We start from the raw sequence: 14,424 nt of genomic DNA, 5'->3' as shown, positions 1-14,424 counted from the left end.
GAAGGTACAGATCGTGCCTCAAGTTCTGAGCACAAGTGGTAAAAAAGCATTCACCATGGCCAAGCAATCATCTGCTCTGAGTTCTATGCCACTGAATATCCTTGGAATAATTCTCGAGAATCTGCAACTGGTGGATATCAAGAATACCAGGCTGTCCTGCAGGTATCTTGCTATTATTGGTCCCCGTTTCAAGACCTTCGTCGCCCATCAGACCACAGATCTCAGCACCGAAAGTCTAAACAAGCTTCGGGAGCTGGCATCACATCCCCAGCTGCGCTCAGCTGTGGAGACAATGGTTGTGATGGCTACGGCTTTTGACACCTCAGAGCTTGACCGTATGGTTAAAACCAAGAGACGTCGGATCGTGGAGGTGAACGGGCCCTTTACTTCCATGACAGAACCAGCACTTACAGATGATGAACTTGCTCAAGCCGAATCAGATCTAGTATGGATGCACGCTCAACAGATCCATCAGCGCACTCAGACGATACCTGAAAGTATTGATGCTTTGGCCGCGGTCTTACGCCTATTTGGGACCTTAGACATGATCGACCTGGACGCATGCGTTACAAAAGGCCGTTATCTGCAGGTCTCTGCTGCTCAGGCTGGAGAGTGGCATCCAGTATTCATCCGTGCATCCGAAGTTTACCAGATCACGACGTCTGCAATTGCACAAAGTGAGCTGTCGCTGAAAACGCTACTCGTATACCGCGAAACGCCCCGGTGCAGTGTTCCATCTTTCGACGTGACCTCCCACATGGCAAAACTCGAGGCTTCACTCGGCTTCAGATCGGCTTTTAATTCAGTCGAGAACTTTGCACTCAGCTTCTCTACCAGGGTTCAAACTGATCTCTCGAAGATTGAAGCAGCAAGGGACGGACTCGAGGGTGCAGATGCAGCGTACCACAATTTGATGGTGATTGCTGCCTCATTACCCACCTCTGACTGATTCCTTTTCCTTGCTGACTCGAACTATTATTACATAGGGATCTGACGCTGGTCAATACTCAAACGAGAATGTCGAAGCCACTATGGAAGATAACTTTCCTGGTGTGGCCCGCATGCTCGGCCATATGCCCCGACTCGACGCGTTTGATCTTCACATGACTAACACGCTGCGCGGCACATCCGCTGTCTATCACAAAGTTATGGACCATATCGCGAATGAGGTGAAACTGCCTTTGTTGACACAGGTCTTCTTCCGCGGTCTGCCTGCATCTGAGCAGTCGTTGGCGAAATTTATCGATAACCATCAAACAATCTCAGATCTCACTATCGACGAAATGAATCTGACATCTGGAAGTTGGGAGCGTGTAATCAAACACATTGCTCAATTACCAAACCTGTCGAAATTACGTCTGTCCAACCTCTTCAACGAACGAGGCGTGTTCAACTGTAGGTTTCCTTGTCCACGATATTTGCTATCCGCCCAACTTCTTCCCATTTTATACTAAGTTGTCTCTCAGTACTGTCAAAAGACCGCAGGGATGATGAATCACCATGTAAAAGACCAGGTGATTCGTACCGCTGCTTACGAGGTGTGAAGCGCCACACTCGTGCTTTCGGGCCTGCAGAAATTCAACGACTCAAGAATGGTCCAGAGTTTGATAATACAGATACTGGTCGTGGTTTGGGCTCTCCTGAGTTGATGCGTTGGATGAAAATGAGAGAGTTCGAATACAGGATCTGAGGAGACGGAGCGTCTTGAGGCTGAACATCGATATGGATTCTTGTCAAGGAATTTGAGGTTCGGTTTTTTTGGTACTGCTGAGAAGAGACTGCGATTTGGCCAGTTCTTGCTTCCTCATGTAGCGTCAGCTCTCACTTCTTACGAGAAATCAACACAAAACTTGAGCATTGGGCAGTTGACAAGATTCCGCTCGGACTGTACGGTACCTGTATGTCGTTCTGACAAAACCTTGCATCGCCGCTCTAGCCCCACCTCGTCATATCTGCGAAAATTCCAAGGTCTTCATCATCCGGTGGGAGATTTATCATAATGTTCTCATCCAACCCGTGATGATCGTTCAAGTGAGGCAGGTCAACAGTAGTCCTACTAACAAGGCCTCAACCGGGACATCAACAAGGAGAGGGCTGGGGAAAAGCTGAGTGCGGATCATGGTAATTCTTGCTTCATCTAAGAATAACTTATATCAGACCTTGGCCCGAATCACCAGAGACTGACTGTAGCGCTGGGCATCTCAATCTTCACCTCCAAAGGACTTGGCTCGTCCTCCCAGTTTTCCAGTACAGAAGGTTCCAGGCAGAACATCAAATTTCTTCATCAATAGCGCATTCAATTTCTCAAGTAAAAGCATAGTAAGTGGCATCTTTTCTAATACTTCCATTTGCCAAGATTTAATGAAAGGGGCCCAAAACTTCGGCTAATTCTGCCTTGAAATTCATCGCCACGTTCCCCGCGTCTCCTGCTCTTGAGTGGTTGCCAGTGTATTGGCTCCTATTGAGCTATCCGCAACAATAGCTGCTCAGGGGCTCATTTCCATATCAACTATCCTATCATCGCTTTATCTGTACTCTTGCCAAGGGGATTAGAAGCAGTCAAGACGCGGAACTTTTCGTCCACCTATCAGGGCTCGCTATCGGTCCAGCACTCACGACAATGGGCGCTTGCCAAGTTTGCTTCAGATGGCAGTTATTTGCTTCGTTCTTTCCATACATGGTAGCAGGGCATGAGTTAAATAATGCTCAAGTCAAGTGTGAGTCTTTATTCCTTCAGATCATCTCCATTATTCTAGCGCCTTTCTCGGTGTTAATCCTGTCACATCCATCATTACGTCGTCAGCCAGAATGCGTTTCTTATTCACCACAACAGTCGTACTCCCAATCCTTGCTCATGGATCGAACATTATCATGTCCAATGATGACGGATGGGCGGAAATCAATCTTCGAACTTTTTATGATACTTTGAGTAGCGCAGGAGAGTCACCCGTCGTGTCGGCTCCGGCAGAGAATAAGTCAGGAACAGGTAGATTGTGGTTCTGAATCAATTACCCTTGCTCAATGATCTGACTTCCAGTAGGATCTCTTGATGGGGAGGCAGATGAAGTCAAGGACGGATGCGAATTTGAGAGTTGCCCCCCTGGAAGCCCCGCGGTTGGACTCAATAGCTCCGATCCACGCCTGAATTACGTGAACTCGTTTCCGGTGACCTCGATGGCATATGGAATTTCTACATTGTCTCCCAAATTCTTCCAAGGACCACCAGACTTTGCAGTTACAGGACCTAATGTTGGCTGTGTGTGACCGTTCCTGATTTGAGCTATTACTCTACTGACAAAACCTAGCAAATCTCGACGTTCAAGTTCCTTTCTCTGGCACAGTTGGTGCAGCGATTGAAGCAATCAAGACCGGCATTCCAGCCATTGCCTTCAGTGGACGCAGCGGCTCTCAAACAGCATGGACGGCACCCACTCCAGGCTACTCTATTGTGTACGCTCAGCTTGCAACAAATTTGACAGCAACAATCCTCAATTCTGGAAAGCCATATCTTCCTGAAGGTACTTGGCTCAATGTCAACTTCCCAGCCTCATCAGCGACATCCTGCTCGAGTGTCGGTGATTTTAAGTTCGTTTTGAGTAGAATATTTCCCGCAATTCCGTTTTTCGAGCCTGATGACGTCGAGACTTGCGGCGATGATCGTTTATCTTTGGAGAGGAAGGTTGTGGGAACAGAAGGATGTTTTGTAAGCATCAGTGTTGGGGACTCGAATAAACTGGATGCGGACGCAATGACTCAAGAGATAGTACTGAAGAAACTAGGCGGGCTTTTGACTTGTCTCCCTTGAGATTGGAGAGTGCTCCGTGCCGCATCATCGCCTGGCGAGCATTGTATCACATCTTCTTAAGCGCAATGCACATCTACGTTAATCTGGAATGTATTCTCCTTGTGATTCACTCCTTGTGATTGAACAATGTATCACACGCAGTAAACCTTCACTAATTATCATCTTCATTGCAATAAAGAATATAGGCAAGTTCGCTTTTGTTAAACTAAATAGATTAGTTAAGTTTAACCATTGAGTTATGTTTACTATTGGCATTTAAGCGATGCGAGTAAAAGTTTGACTTGAACAAGGAGAATGCAGTGTATAATCCGGCTTATGACACATCTACCTTGCTACCGAAATTTGCATGAATTAGATCGTTTTAGATAGTGCTAATTTAAAGTCTCTCAAGTCGCCAGCTAAACCTTTTACCTCTGTTCTTTAGGATGACTTGAAACCATCGTTCAGACCTGCAGCTGAAGGTAGGAATTATATATGACCTGGAAAATTTATAATAGCGCTGACTAAGGTATGACACAGCTTAAGATAGAAGATGGCTGCGTAAAGATACTCAAAGATCACGTAACTTTGTAGGTCAGCACTGCTACATACAGTCCTGTAGCTCAAATTCAAGGCTTGGGCTGGGCGGACAGACAATTGCCACACTCCGCTGCCCTAGAAAACGACCAATTTTGAATCAAGAATAACTAAGATTTCCGCACTCTTCATTTTTCGATGTAACGCGAAGTCTGGAACTCGGATTAGTGACTTTCTATAAAGTCGCAATGGGCTGCTAGACGTGCCTAGCCAGGTAGGTGTTTTATTGACAATTATGTGGATAGAGGGGGCATTATTAACCCCAAAACGGCTTAGTTCAGCCGGCCGCTAGCGCAAATTTCCTGCCCAAAAGTTTCGCTGGATATGTTGCTGGATGCTAATATTTGCAAGGAAACTTGAACATACCATGGCTTCTCAACCAGATGGGCGAAAGTCCAAACCCCCAAAGCGGGCAAAGAACATATCTCGGTCACTCAAACGTAAACGAGATGTCGACGACCACGACACTCTGCAAAAGGCCATTGAAGAGCTAGTAAGTATTTCGACTTCCCCACCAGCGCAGTACTGATGGCTCTAGGATCCAAAAGCTGAAGTAAAGGACTTTTCCGACCTACCTTTGTCACAATTGACGGCTTCTGGACTCGAAGCATCGCATTTCAAGACCCTTACAGATATCCAATCGAAAGCTGTGCCGCTTGCTCTGAAGGGAAAAGATATTTTGGGTGCTGCAAAAACTGGAAGCGGAAAGACTTTGGCATTTTTGCTTCCAGTCTTGGAAAATCTTTACAGGCAAAAATGGACTGAACTGGATGGGCTGGGCGCGCTCATTATATCGCCCACTCGAGAGCTTGCAACTCAGATCTTCCAGGTGTTGCGCAAAGTTGGACGGAACCATTCCTTTTCAGCTGGGTTGATCATAGGAGGACGAAGTCTACAAGAGGAGCGGGAACGTCTGGGAAGGATGAACATTCTTGTGTGTACTCCAGGAAGAATGTTGCAGCACATGGATCAAACAGCCGACTTCGATGTGAGCAATTTGCAGATGCTGGTACTGGACGAAGCGGATCGGATTATGGACATGGGATTTCAAGCATCTGTGGACGCTATTGTTGAGCATCTGCCAAAACAGAGACAGACTATGCTTTTCAGTGCGACCCAGACGAAGAAAGTCTCGGATCTGGCAAGACTCAGTCTACGCGACCCTGAATATGTCGCTGTTCACGAGGCAGCGTCGAGTGCTACTCCAACTACTTTACAGCAGTACGTTGTGATAACGCCACTAGCAGAAAAACTCAACACCCTTTTCAGTTTCATCAGAAATAACTTGAAGGCCAAGATCATTGTATTTCTGTCATCTGGCAAGCAAGTTCGGTTCGTCTACGAGAGTTTCCGACATTTACAACCCGGTATTCCTCTTCTCCATCTTCACGGCCGCCAAAAACAATCTGCGAGACTCGATATTACCTCAAAGTTTTCGTCTTCGAAGAACTCGTGTATTTTTGCGACTGACGTGGTGGCAAGAGGTCTAGACTTTCCAGCTGTGGATTGGGTTATTCAGTTAGATTGTCCTGAGGATGCGGACACCTACATTCATCGAGTCGGTCGGACAGCTCGGTACGAGAGAGCTGGAAAGGCTGTGCTATTCTTAGATCCTAGTGAAGAGGAAGGAATGCTGAAACGTCTCGAGCATAAGAAGGTACCGATACAGAAGACAAAGCCTCGGCAAAAGTTACAGCAAAGTATCCGGAATCAGTTGCAAGATATGTGCTTCAAGTACCCCGAACTCAAGTATCTCGGTCAAAAGGCCTTTACTAGCTATGCCAAGTCGGTCTATCTGCAGAAGGACAAGGAAGTCTTCAAAATAAACGAGTACGACCTCGAAGGTTTTGCGAATAGCATGGGCCTCCCGGGAGCTCCGAAGATCAAATTTCAGAAGGGTAACGATACGAAAAATCTCAAAAACGCACCAAGAGGAGCCATTTCGAGTGATGATGATAGCGATGCTGAAGAGTCAACGAAGAAGCCGATCAAGGAAGAGGTTAGGACGAAATACGACCGCATGTTCGAACGTCGTAACCAGGATGTTCTGTCTGGCCATTACTCAAAAATGATTGCAGAGGAGAATCTTGACGAAGATGACGATGGCCTTCGTGATGCCGATGAGGACAATGACTTCTTGTCAGTCAAGAGAGTTGTTCCTGTGGACGATGATGCGGAGTCGGATGATGAGAGTGTTGCGGCCGCGGGTCCTGCAGCACGAGTAATTGAGGGCATCAGCAAGGAGCCGATCGTGATCGACTCAAAACGAAGAGAGAAGATGTTGACTTCCAAGAAGCAAATGCTGAAGCTCAAAGAGAAAGGGACCAAGATGGTTTTCGATGATGATGGAGTTGCTCATCAACTGTACGAACTCGAAGACGAAGCTGACTTCAGCAAACGTGGAACCGCCGAGGAGCAGAGAGCGAAGTTCTTGGAAGACGAATCGGCGAGAGTTCGTGAGGCTGATCTTGATGATAAGCAGCTGGCGAAGCAAAAGAAGAGAGAAAAGCGAGAGAAACGCAAGGCCAGAGAAGCAGCAGAGAGAGAAGGATCGGATGCCGACGAGGCTCCCGAACTGATTAATGTTGGAGATGATCAGGATCCAATGGCTCTATTAGCATCGCTCCCCTTGGGCGATGAAGTCGAAGATGAAGAGGAGCGACCTGCGAAGCGTCCAAAGAAATGGTTCGAGGATGATTCTGAAGAAGACAAGAAGGTGGCCAAGCGGAAAGGCCGCATTATTGAAGCAGATGATGAGCCAGAGACCCTGGAGGACTTGGAGACTCTTGCTGCTGGTCTTCTCAAATGATTGCTTCCAGGCAATTACCAATGAAACTATGATACCCTTTACTTTTGCCCTGTCCCCTTCTACCATTGCCCGTACCAATTATCAGACAAGAGCCTGAAATACATGCTGAAGTTCCCAGTTGATGCACGAATTCTCCAAGGCTTTTCAGACAGGAATAGCATTTCTGTTGCCTTTTCGGGTCTATAGGCTACCTAATGCCTAATGTTGTCGGCTTACTTTGCTGCATTGTTAACTTGAAATTAATGTACCTTCCTATCTACCCGGCACTGGAACGCCATTGTTCCGATCCCGTCCTGTCCCTGAAGGACCCAGCACTCTCCTGTGCTGCCAGGCTGCTGCCCCTCCATCCCGAAAACCCCACATTCGGCTATGCCGCGCTAAGAATTGGCCACCGAGCAGAACCGGGCCTCACCTTCATCTTTGCTGACGACCCTCAACCTTCACTGCTCTCCTTCTATGTAGCAAGACACATGGATTGCAGTGAACGAGATGCCACTGCGTGCACCAGAGGATACCGGTGACAAAGCGCCCACCGTTAATGGCCACGATGAGACCATCCTGCCTGTTTGCGCGAGACTCGCGGCGCGATTGAACATCTTCCTAGAGACCGAGGCTCCGACCCCGCTATTGAAAGCTGTCCAGGAGCAAACCAGAGTCGCACTGGGGGTTATCAGCACGGCGTTGGATAGATACAGGTACTGAATCCCCTTGAAATTGTTTTGAGCCCTCACTGGTACTAGAAATTGAAATATTGAAGGACGTGAGTGCTGACTCGTGTCCTATAATTCAGCCTAGAAGAGATATCACTTTCATACAATGGCGGCAAAGACTGCCTCGTCCTCCTCATTCTCCTCCTTTGCGGCCTAGCAAACTACACGAAAGGTCCACTCCCCAAAGCCCTCGCTACCGTGTACATTATATCCCCGCACCCGTTTGCCGAAGTCGATGCATTCGTGGACGATTCCGTTACCACATACAGGCTAGATCTAGCACGATATGCTATGCCGATGAAGCAGGCGTTCCAAAGATACTTGGAAGAGAACAAGAGGGTGAAGGCTATTCTCGTAGGGACGAGGCGGACGGATCCTCACGGGCAGAGCTTGACGCATTTTGACGAGACGGATTCGGGGTGGCCAGCTTTCATGAGGATACATCCTGTCATTGACTGGCACTATGCTGAAATATGGGCCGTACGTTTCTCTGATGCTCCCCAAACCAGCACGTCTATTAACAGTGGCAGTTCATTCGGCAAATGCAGATTCCTTACTGTCCGTTATACGATCAAGGATATACGTCGCTGGGAGGCACAACAGATACCCATCCAAATCCAGCATTGAAGGCGGACGGAGATACTGGCACGAAAGAGAGTAAGGTTTTCAAACCAGCATATGAACTGATGGAAGATAATGCTGAGAGACTGGGACGGGATTGGAAGTAATGATAAATGCATTTAGACATTAGATGGCGGTTGCCTGTTGTTTAGGTATTCACTAATCTGACAAGTTTGGACGGATTCACATCGGAGATCATGGTTATTTTTGTAGGTAGGCAAGTTACTTAAACTTTTTGGAACGAGCTGCCCCACCATAAAGCCCCAATGTACAACGTATGCAGAGGACTGGCAAGCTACCTCACCTGAGTATGTGCAATTATACACTGAAAGATTCGATGCCCAGACTAAAAGTTTTCACTGCTTCTGTTTGCCAGGTGAATAAGACATATAATTTTACAACATTACACCCTCCAACATGAGCGTGGAAAGAATCGATCACTTTGGGTACCGTTCTATACACTTCACCCTAGAGAACTTGTGGAGCTTTGAACTTCTCGTCCTGGAGCTATCCCCTCAACTGCCGTGTCAAACACACCTGTAGCGAGACCCTGTAATTAAGCTAAGAACGCTGAATTTCGTTGTCGTCTAGGCAGCCTTAGCACCTCGCTTCAGCGCCGTGCCCTGGAAAAGTGTGTTTCGGCAGTCGAGGGGATAGATGTCATGAGACATCCATTCAGCCGGTAGTAATATCCCTACTGTCCAAACCATATGGTCCTTGAAGGGGCGCCACAGCAGTACATATGCCGGCCGGGCTACAATGCTCGAGGTATACATGTCCTTCAAACCTAGCAAAAGTCCTCCCATTCGAGCTGCGCATTGAAACTCTTGCAAGAATCTCGGTAGACTGCCATTGCAAATGCTATGTCATATGGATTCTGTGAAGCCATCTTTCCTAACGAAGGATTAAACTGACAAACTGAAATCTCACCACAACTTATCATCGACGAACGGTATGGCCTTCATCACTGTCATTCAAAGACGGATTATCATCGGTGTCAAACTCAGCTGAGGCCAGAGAGAGCAGACGTAGAAGTGAGAAATGCTGGGATCACGATCAGTCGTGTCAGATGTCAGCATTATCGATTGTCGGTACCATACAGGGTTTGTTTTATTATACACTATAACCAACTCTAATGTGCCACAGTTATGTGGAAAGTACCGGCTGACAACTTTTCATGTATATCTCTGATAAAGCGCTGGCCTATTGTGATTTAAGACGATTACGAGGTTTGTGATGGAAGTCAATATAAAAGACCTCCAATATGTCATCGATGAGACCATAGCTGCTTCTGGATATTTGAACGTCCTTTGTATACACATGTAAAATACTCTAGTTGCAATACAGGTAGCATAACAACAAACCAGCCGGGTATGATGCAAAACACCTGAAAATGAACAACTCAAACGCCACCTTGCTCCCGCTTTTCACTCCTCGATGCATGTGCGCCAATCTCACCATTATCCACTGTACGCGTATCCAACCTTTCAATCTCCCTAGCTCTGTCTAGCTCCGCTTGTTGCTTGTCCATCCTTACAAGTCTCTCCTCTCTCCACTTCGGTCCCCATTTCATCTCTACCCAGAGCATGGGTGACGCAGCAATGCAGACGAGTGCTATAAATGTAAAGCACCAGCCTCGGCCCATTCGAATGATCATGATATTGATGATAGCAGTACCTCCAGCTCCGACAAAGCACCGGACGAGATTGTTCGCTGCTGTCGCAGTCGACGGACTTTGTGGATAGAGATCGACGATCAGCGTACTCAAAATGTTGAAAGCCCCGTTTATGCACAAGCCCATGAAGAATTGTAGAATGAGAGGTGCGGCGAGGATTGCCTCCTTCTCGAGAACCCAACCATAGCATAAGTTGCAAGCAAGGCCGAAGTACAAGATAGGCCAGATGATCTCGAGTCTAGCTCGTTCAATGGGGAAATGTCGTAGATCGTCGCCATGCTTGCGGTCAATGGTAAAACCGATCTTTCTTGCAACTCTTTTGTAATTTCCATCCAGCAATTTGCCATTAATGAAGCTTGCAAGAGCACATCCACAACCGAATGGGATGTAGCAAAGTCCAATTTGCAAGTCATTATAATGATAAATTTCCGAGAATAGTTGAGGGATCGAAGCAACTATATCGTAGAATGCGGTGTAGATCAGAGAGTTGTAAATCAGGACGACAGCCATATCTTTTTCCATTATGATGCGTACTGTCTTGAGGGGGTTTGGCCAACGAAGCTTTCGGCCACGCGCCAATTCTTCCTGCGCGAGACGTCGTCCCTCAGCTGTTTCGGAGCGTGATAGGCCTTCCAAAGATCTTTCTTCCTTACGATGCTGATACCATTCGAGTACGGTTAGGTTCCATCCTTGAGGTGGCACAGATCCATTCCCAACCACATTTCGGCCAGTCTCTGGGACGGTAAGAGCGTATGGAACCAGGAAACATCCTGAGAGGATGACCAAAAACCAAAAGATAGACCGCCAGCCCAAGAACTGGGCAAGAACACCTCCTATAACCGGACCAATTGCTGGGCCCATCATAGTTCCAGCTCCAAGCAGACCAATATACTTCCCTCGCTCAGCACTCGTGGAGACATCTGCAACAACGCCAAAGCCCAATGCAATTGCTCCACTACTTCCTGTACTCTGTAGACAACGGAGGATAAAGAGGGCAGCATAGCTGTTCTGTAAGGCCAGTCCAATATTGGCCCCAAGGTAGATAATGAAAGCAATGATGTAAGCTGGTCGGCGCCCTGCCATATCTGCCAAGTCTCCGAAGATCGTGGGAGCCAGTCCTTGGAAAATCATGTAGGACGTCAGAGTCAGATTGATCAGAGTGGTGGATACATTAAGCTCCTCTTGGAGAGGGTTTAATGCTGGAAAATACATGTTCGCAGACGTGGGAGAGATGAACGCGGCAAAGGTAACCATTATAACAATGTATCGCTTCTTCCACTTTCCAAAAGCAGAATAGACTGGACCAGTTCTGACAATTGCCAGTGCTTCAAGGTCTTGAGCGTCATGCTGGGCGGCTTGCGTCTCGTACGGCACTGGAGAAGTGGTTCGAGAAGTGTGGGGTAATGATGTCGAGGATATTTGTCCAGGTCCCTGGATAATGGTGCTCTGAGAGCTTGCTCCAATTGCTTCACTTTTTTCTGCCTCTACAAGGCGATCATCTTGAGCCATAACAAGAAAGACAAAAGAACATTTCAATTGAAGAAAATGGCAACAGCGGTTATGCTGTTGGTAAGAATGGAGGATAACTTACCGTGGCGGTCACTTACCATATATATCATTGCCATCGAAATGGTTAGCACCGGCGATCCACACCGATTACCCTTAATACGGGGAGGGTTTTCTCAAATATTTTCAAAGGCAGTGGCATAATTGGCCAGGAGCAGGACTATTCTCGGCATGGAAATGCCGTAGGCCGTTATCGCACGCCCCATCACAACAGAAATAATCGGACTTCCTACGCTCAGATTAGACAACAAGCGCTGGCCGCGGGAATTGGGGCTGGGCCAGAAGGCAACGCAACGCAACGCAACGGAGTAAAGCCGTGCAAGCGATTTGATTCGTAAGAGGGGCGTGGAATGGCGAAGGTAGGGTAGAGAGGGTACGAGTAGGTAGGAACAGTCCGCAGAGGTGGGGGAGGGGGAGGGGAGGGGGAGGGGGAGAGACGGAACAGGAAGGTGGCGTTAACTTAGCTGGAGGTCGTTGCATGATGAAGGATGTTGGTACCTAATAGTAAGGTAACTGCTAAAGTAGAGGGTAAGTAGGTAGGTACTCGTAGGTAGGTACCGTACTCGTAAGGTACGAGGAGCGAGGCGAGGGTAGGTAAATTACAGTACGAAAGTACAAAAGCAGACAAGGTTGAGGTCGGGTAGGGCGCGGGGGGAAGCAGTGGAGGCCATGGGTTCATGGTCATGGTCATGGTCATGGCCATCTGGAATCGGCGGTTGATGACGTTGGCCGACAAGGCGACAGAGGCAAGGCAAGCGAGACGACTCAGACGAGACAAGACGGGAACAAAACGAGCCTAAAAGTGGTGGCCACTGGCCAGTGGCCCCAGCCCGCAGCTTCCAGAAACCAGGCAGCCAGGGCAAAAGCGCTGGAGCATCAGCATCCCTGTCAACTACACTACTTGTAGCTTAGCTCGTAGGTAGGTAAGCTCAAGCGGCCGAACCCGATCAATAATGCCAATGTGGATGCAGTCCAGTCCAATGTTCAGGAAAAGGACAGGACAACGGACAACAACAACATCCAAACTCCTGCGACAACACTCAGCTTCAACTGTTGTCCCATCTCGACCCCAACCAGACCCTGCCTCGAACGGCCTGATGTACGTCATCCGGAATAGGCAATCTTGTCACTGCTAAGCAGTTCGCTTTCCGCTCAAAGTACTCGCTATAATGACGGATCTCACTCCAATTCTCAATGAGCTCCTCAAGAGCCACGATGCACCACCTACCACGGACCCATCATTGTCGCTCCGCAATATCGACAGTTTTCTTAGAGAAGCATACGAAATAGTGAGCTCCTCCACGCAAACCCCCTAGCTCACATACTCACTCATCTTGCTCCCAGAATGCTGGTATCGTATCCCTAAGCAGGGAACTGCGAGGCATACGACAGTCCTACCTTTCTACCGCACCACCCCCGAGGCGCTCAGCAGTATCACAGAAGGGCAAAGAATGGAAGCATTTAACAGACCGTCAACGGGATGAGATTGATGCTCAGACGAAAAGACTATTACGAGAACTCAATGCTCGCATCCGGATGCTGGCAGACGCGGAGCAAGTGAGGCAAAATACTGAAGAGACAATCCGGCGAAAGAAATTCGGACGGCTGGGTCTGGGAACACTCGGAAAATGGGCAGCGGGCGGAGTTGGGCAGACGAAAACGATGGATGAAGAGCTGGATGAGGCGAAAGCCAATGAGATCAAGGTGCACCGCGAAAGCGTCCTATGGTATTTACGTGAAAAATTGCAGGATTGCGGACAGTTTCAGGCCTCAATGATGGAAAAGAGGATTATGCGACAAATCGAAAAGAACAAGAACATGATATCAATGTCACGAATGGCAGGCCCTGAGTTGGGAGGATTTGAGAATGCGCCAATGCCACCGTCAACTTCACAGCCATCATCTGTAGCACATCTGGAGACGAAAGAACAGTATACGGACGAGGATTTGACACCAGAGCAAATCCAGATGTTCGAGCAGGAGAACCAGGATATGTTGAAGCACTACGAGAGTACTCTGGACCAAGTGAGGTGTGTAACACAACTTATCCGGGCATTTGTGGAAGCGCTAATAATTCGTATAGGACCGCAGAGAAATCTCTCATAGAGATATCGGAGTTGCAAACGCAACTTGTCAACAATTTAGCAACGCAGTCAGCACACATAGACCAGCTGGTCAGTAACTCGTTCGTCACAGCGGAGAATGTCGGAGGTGGAAATAAACAGTTGAAGAAAGCAACGGAGCGAAAGAGCACTGCAAAATACGTGTTCTATGCCTCCTGTGGACTGAGTTTCTTCTTGGTCGTATGGGATTTAGTCATCTGAGATCTAAGATACCAATAATAGTCAGCCAGCATCGGAAGTTTCAAAAGCACTCAACCTTTCCAAAACAGCTTCTTTTGACATGTGAGATGTGAAACCTCTTCCGCTTGGACAGCGGGTATGCATGCAATATGCAAGACGGAAATTTATCCTCGTGATGGTAAGTGAATAGCACATGCTCCATTTTTTTTGGTTGTCCACATAACAAGGTAGATCATCTCATCACGACTATTGGCATACGCCTGGGCTGTACGGGGCTGTACGGGACCTACCTAGGTAGTGTCGTCGAGAAAGAAGTGGTATACCTCGGCTCATAGGAAGTTAAAGAGGCTGTCATCCCC

General features: G+C 47.9%; 6 protein-coding genes across 6 annotated transcripts; 5 read left to right on the top strand and 1 right to left on the bottom strand.

Annotated features, from left to right (window-relative positions):
* Window positions 1–55: 55 nt before the first annotated feature.
* On the top strand, window positions 56–1,690 carry ONS95_011229 (uncharacterized protein; the record flags this gene model as incomplete). The annotated part of the gene is made up of 3 exons (XM_058504831.1): window positions 56–916; window positions 987–1,395; window positions 1,467–1,690. 3 exons carry the CDS (start codon window positions 56–58, stop codon window positions 1,688–1,690), a joined length of 1,494 nt encoding a protein of 497 aa, XP_058359387.1.
* A 1,118-nt stretch (window positions 1,691–2,808) lies between these two features.
* Window positions 2,809–3,805, top strand: ONS95_011228 (uncharacterized protein; the record flags this gene model as incomplete). The annotated part of the gene is made up of 4 exons (XM_058504830.1): window positions 2,809–2,812; window positions 2,834–2,986; window positions 3,041–3,256; window positions 3,306–3,805. The coding sequence occupies 4 exons, from the start codon at window positions 2,809–2,811 to the stop codon at window positions 3,803–3,805; spliced, it is 873 nt and encodes a 290-aa protein (XP_058359386.1).
* Window positions 3,806–4,748: 943 nt separating this feature from the next.
* DBP4 (ATP-dependent RNA helicase dbp4) lies at window positions 4,749–7,190 on the top strand (the record flags this gene model as incomplete). The annotated part of the gene is made up of 2 exons (XM_058504829.1): window positions 4,749–4,874; window positions 4,920–7,190. 2 exons carry the CDS (start codon window positions 4,749–4,751, stop codon window positions 7,188–7,190), a joined length of 2,397 nt encoding a protein of 798 aa, XP_058359385.1.
* A 489-nt stretch (window positions 7,191–7,679) lies between these two features.
* Window positions 7,680–8,628, top strand: FAD1 (3'-phosphoadenosine 5'-phosphosulfate sulfotransferase; the record flags this gene model as incomplete). Its single annotated transcript, XM_058504828.1, has 3 exons — window positions 7,680–7,885; window positions 7,981–8,380; window positions 8,431–8,628. 3 exons carry the CDS (start codon window positions 7,680–7,682, stop codon window positions 8,626–8,628), a joined length of 804 nt encoding a protein of 267 aa, XP_058359384.1.
* Window positions 8,629–9,228: 600 nt separating this feature from the next.
* ONS95_011225 (uncharacterized protein) lies at window positions 9,229–12,179 on the bottom strand. Its single transcript, XM_058504827.1, has one exon. The coding sequence runs from the start codon at window positions 11,703–11,705 to the stop codon at window positions 9,924–9,926; it is 1,782 nt and encodes a 593-aa protein (XP_058359383.1). The 5' UTR covers window positions 11,706–12,179; the 3' UTR covers window positions 9,229–9,923.
* A 752-nt stretch (window positions 12,180–12,931) lies between these two features.
* ONS95_011224 (uncharacterized protein) lies at window positions 12,932–14,086 on the top strand (the record flags this gene model as incomplete). The annotated part of the gene is made up of 3 exons (XM_058504826.1): window positions 12,932–13,051; window positions 13,107–13,792; window positions 13,846–14,086. 3 exons carry the CDS (start codon window positions 12,932–12,934, stop codon window positions 14,084–14,086), a joined length of 1,047 nt encoding a protein of 348 aa, XP_058359382.1.
* Between the last annotated feature and the right edge of the window lie 338 nt (window positions 14,087–14,424).

Source organism: Cadophora gregata (genome assembly GCF_030347475.1).
Source record: "Cadophora gregata isolate MNR1 chromosome Unknown scaffold_5, whole genome shotgun sequence".
NCBI classification, from domain to species: Eukaryota; Fungi; Ascomycota; class Leotiomycetes; order Helotiales; family Ploettnerulaceae; genus Cadophora; species Cadophora gregata.
This window is presented reverse-complemented; position numbering and strand designations above follow the sequence as displayed.

Bases quoted from the DNA above. Each gene is read 5' to 3' on its own strand.
- ONS95_011225 (XM_058504827.1), bottom strand. From the start codon at position 11,705: ATGGCTCAAGATGATCGCCTTGTAGAGGCAGAAAAAAGTGAAGCAATT.